We start from the raw sequence: 4,739 nt of genomic DNA, 5'->3' as shown, positions 1-4,739 counted from the left end.
CACTACTGAATATTTATTTTGTTGCGTTTTTGTTTTGTTTTCTATGGCGAAAGCTATGCTGAGAATGAGTGGTGTGTTCGTTTCTGTTACCATAACATTTTGTTCCTTCGTAATAAGTGCGGAGAAGGTTCCCCTTGCTCAGTGCTCTAGAGTTCGTTTCAGTAGAGTAATTCCCTCAGTAAACCAAAAGCGTACTTTTGACGAAAGAATCAGGTGTATCACGAGGCACGATGATATTTCGTCGAGAAGTCATCGGGCAGTTTCACTGCAAGTTGCTCCTTTTCCCAGAGAGTGCAAAGGCAGAGGCTATCGTCGTAGAGCCGGTTAAACGGAAAACGAGAGAGTTTATGGTAATCTGATTCAAGTGAATCTCAAAGAGAGATTTTAAAGATTCTTCAGTTAAGTGCAGCATGGCCATATGACCCATTTTGCCCAATGGGTAAATAAATATTTCTTATGCATCGACTTTCACACAGCACTTGGATTTGCTACCATCTAATTCAACAAAACTTGTGTTTCTTCATCACGCAAACTTGCAGTGCTGTTATCACAGTGACATTGCTACTGTTTCTACTTTTAGTTTCTTAAGAGCGGGAAGAATTGATGGCCCGTGGGATGGATTTTCAGAAACTTAGGTTGGGAGAATAGAGCTTGTGTTTATGCCAGCATCCGCCAGAGGTTTCGCACTGTTCACACAACAGGGTATCGTTCAGCTCAGGAAAGGGCTTGAACTTTATTACAAATGATGTAGTTCTGTTATTTAAATAAGATGGAAACTACAGTTGGTTCGATTTTTATATGATAAGAAAAGCGCAAATTTAGTCGTGTGGAGAGACAAGGAATATAAGTACATCTCTAGCGCGTGAAATAAACAACAAATAAGGAGCTCACCATTCTTCGCCTGCGAAATGCCAGCCGAAAAAAATGTTGAACAATCGTGTTCGGTGTGGGAACAAGCCCCTTGATCAGTATTCTTTTAAGCTGAATCCATTGCTTACCTTCCCCTGATTTTACTAGTGGTATGTGTTCGTAACAGCCATTTTCGATGCCGGTACAGAGCATAAGGCCGATGACATTGAAGAGTAAAATCTCCTTGATGACAATGATCGAAACGCTTCCATTTTGGCCATACAGCTACATCCTTTGGAAAGTAGGGTATGAAAATACTCGGTATATGCGTATAATTCTTGTAGCTAACTTCATTTGGCGCTCCGGCCACGCAATACGTTTGTATTTTCCCCTAAATTTCTCCTCTCTCCACTATAGTTGCCGACGTGTCTTCACAGTTTTCTATGTCACAGATATGTAATATGATCGTTTTGGCCGCGCGCTTCATGGGGACACTTTTTAGTCACAAAATCGTACTTTCAATGCACATAAAAGTGGACAAAGAGAACTCGGCGGGCGCTAAGGTCGATTATTTCTAATTTTAAATACCGCTATCAACCAGAAAATACAATGAAAAATTTCGTGTCAAAGGCACTTTAATGAAAAAAGTGAGTATAGCTTAAATTGCATTTCTCTCTCTAAAGTTCCCAAGTCCAGCTCCCTCATGCTGTTACATCTTGATGCATTTGATAAACTCTGAAAATAGAGAAAATAATTCCAGTTGATATTACGCTGTTTGCTTTCGTTAACTAAGCAAATGTAAGGAATCTCTTACTAGAACCTTTCGGAGACGCAAACTTCACTGAAGGGTTTTGAGTTCTTTTCCCCGTCGCCCTCCAGCAACACCCTTTCTATACCGTTTTCCAGTTCTAAAATGCTAAAACAAAGGCTTTCCAGTTGATTCAACAATGTCAGGGTGCCAAAAACCTTTGGGCGTTATCACAGCAGCACTTACAGTTTTACTGTATACCATGAATAGGAATAATATTTGCCGCACTCTGATAATATGATGATGAAAAGGAATTCCTAGAGCGTTCCTAATGGAAAATGTTGTCAAAGCATTATTAAGATATAAACTCAATACTTACCTTTACATTCGCAGACTTTTCCTTTATGCACTCTTCTCACCGTCTTGAACTTCGGCTCTTCGTCACCTGCGCATTTGTATGGCTTCTTGGAGCAAAAATCTTTACACTTCAAACCGTTGCCAGTACACGTGCACTCCCTACGGCAATCGAAAGTGAATATTTTTGTACCTCTCTCGAACTTTTCCCCATCTTTAGTCGTACAAACCTGAATAAAGAATCAATACTTTAGAAGTCACGTAATCTCAAGTACAAATTGGTAGCTTTTGACAGTCGACCTTAAGGTAAAGGAATGCTCACTAAATAAGAGCGTCGCACTCAATGCTTCACGTTGGCTGCAAGGCGTGGCACCATAATTGCAGTAAGAACTTTTATGTGAGTTTCACTGCAGTTTCCTTGCACGACTGATACATGTCAGTTAAAAAGGAACCGGTCATTGTTTATCATTGGAGGCGGAGGGGGGGGGGGGGGATTTGAGGGTGTTCGGAGGAATTTTTTGTAAGTCACTGTCATCGTAAAATTTACCCTAGCACTATTAGGCTCTGTATTATGACACTCTCATTCATTAGTAGTTATAATATGGTGGTAAGGTACAATATCGTGTGTACTATATTCATTTTTATCATCATAAAAAAGGTCAACAGCACTCTCGTCTTTCTCGCCAGCTTCTTCATCACCTCGGATTTTATTCTTTGTCCTCCGATTCGAGTTCTTTATTACAGGTCGAGTCACAAGATCCCCGCACAATTGAGTCAAGAGTGCACTAGTTGTGGGGATTGGGAAAGTTTATTAAGCTTAGCCGCTCAGGTACGGCATGCAGAAAAGTTGTTGTTGAATTTGAGCTCTATCGTAAGAGTCGATAAAAGGATTTGGAGGTTTGGACGAACCTTCCACCTAGTGATTAATTTACGACAAAGTTTTCTATTCCGCTGCAACAGTTCGTTTGTCTTTACCTTACCTATTTTTTTTTTTTTTTTTTTTGTACTAGAAACGGCAGCGAATAGCTACTAGGTTGTCGGCTATCTTCCCGACGGTATTCAATTGGCAGCGAGCAGGGGATTTTTTTTCCTATTTTCTTTCAGGGTTTATTTAAGATTAACAGAAAAAGTTATTATATATTCATTTTCTATTTTTGCTATTTGCCATAATCTACTGCTCTTACTTTGCCGCCCAGAATGGCAGAAAACATGCAGAAACAAATGAAGACAATTATCAGTCCCTTTGTACCAGCCATGGTGTAGATTTTGCGTAGAAACTGAAAATAAAAAGGACGAATACAAATCAAAATTAGTTCTATTATTTTCTTATGACTGTTTTTTTTCCTTTATTTATTTATTTATTTTTTTTGGTAGGGGGGTACCTTGACGCTGAAATGATATTCTAGAGTGAAGGAATAGGGTACTAAGTCGCAATAAAGGTGAATATATTTCCGAGCACAGTGAGAGAGGGTCACAAAAGGGTGATGGCTTTTACGACTAAAGGTCAGAACTTTGGTTACTCTACTGGTAACAGTTATTTTCTTTTTTGGAAAACTTATATCACGACTAATGGTTGATATTTGTCAATTTTTTACAACTAACGTCCACTTTTTTGGCCTTTTTACAGCTAAGTGTTGACCTCATTAAGAGTATTTTTTAAAAGCGTATTATAAAGGAGCCATCAAAAAAAAAAACTTAACTGGCGCTCAGTGTGGGACTCATAATTTTTGTGAAAGTTCCAAGAGAACAATTCAGTAAGTAGATCTTGGCTTTGGTCGAATCAAAATTGAGAAAAAGAAACGGAGGGAAGTTTTCGGAAAGTAAACGTCTCTCCTAAGAATAAATGAATTTCAGAGCGCCATCCCTTGAATGGCAACGTCGAACACAAGTTTCTTATAAATAAAGTGAAAAAACGGAAATGAAACTGTATAAAAAAGAAATAGTGCTTTACCTCGTTTGAAGCCAAGTGTTCGCCTGCCAAGACGTTGCAATTGAGAGAAAGTGAATGAAAAGATCTTTGAGCTCCGATAAAAACTACTTGATACGTGTTATTTTTCCTTATTTGGAAGTAAACGAATTTTCTAGCTAGAGTCCTAATATTTAATTTGTTTATTAGTGCTTCATGACTAATATTAGGTAATGAGAGCAATTTAGGACCACAAGTCAGTCAACGGGGTTCCTCAAAGCAAAAACAAAATAGTGTAGGCTTCGATTGCGGCAAAGAGCCTGACAGAAGAGTTTATCCATTCTGAAGTTCAAACTAAAAATAAAAGGAACGAAAATTCTGTTGTTGTTCTGTTTTTTTTCGTCAAAGTGATCAATTTGTTAAAAATTCTCAAATAGCATAATCTAACCAGGCGTCGAGTGGGAGTGAACAAATAATTATATTTTGAGTCTTCTAATAAAAGCCTCTTCGCAAGAAAAAACGCTGCGGCGTTTGGGAAAAATGTAACGAAACTTTGAACATTTTTTTTTTCTATTATTTTTATAGCCCAAAACCGCGTGGCTAATTGGGATGTTTCTTCGATGTTGGATGCGTAGATGGTCGTAAGCAAGGGTTTATAATCTCTAGTCATTGGTCATTGTCAGATACATTTTGTTCTCATGAGAAAAAAATTCATTTAGTTTCTACAGCTGGGGGTAAGGTACATTTTCCTTCTTTGATGAACGAAAGACAACAGAAACTAAAACAAAATCCAATGTGCTTCAAAAGTTTAAATTAAAATTGCATCTCTGTTTCATTCCACCATGAATGTCCCAGAATGGTCTATACTTTCACACCGACCGG

At 38.3% G+C, this 4,739-nt stretch overlaps 1 protein-coding gene across 1 annotated transcript; it reads right to left on the bottom strand.

Annotated features, from left to right (window-relative positions):
- Positions 1 to 1,466: 1,466 nt before the first annotated feature.
- On the bottom strand, positions 1,467 to 3,959 carry LOC113672852 (uncharacterized). Its single transcript, XM_089208329.1, has 4 exons — positions 3,903 to 3,959; positions 3,136 to 3,228; positions 1,977 to 2,181; positions 1,467 to 1,584 (listed from the first exon to the last, which is right to left on the bottom strand). Exons 2-4 carry the CDS (start codon positions 3,205 to 3,207, stop codon positions 1,559 to 1,561), a joined length of 303 nt encoding a protein of 100 aa, XP_089064455.1. The 5' UTR covers positions 3,208 to 3,228; positions 3,903 to 3,959; the 3' UTR covers positions 1,467 to 1,558.
- Positions 3,960 to 4,739: the final 780 nt, after the last annotated feature.

The sequence above is a fragment of the Pocillopora damicornis genome, chromosome 5 (genome assembly GCF_964200805.1).
Source record: "Pocillopora damicornis chromosome 5, jaPocDami1.2, whole genome shotgun sequence".
In the NCBI taxonomy this organism is placed as follows: Eukaryota; Metazoa; Cnidaria; class Anthozoa; order Scleractinia; family Pocilloporidae; genus Pocillopora; species Pocillopora damicornis.
The sequence above is the reverse complement of the archived record's forward strand: the minus strand, read 5'-3'. Positions and strand labels throughout refer to the sequence as shown.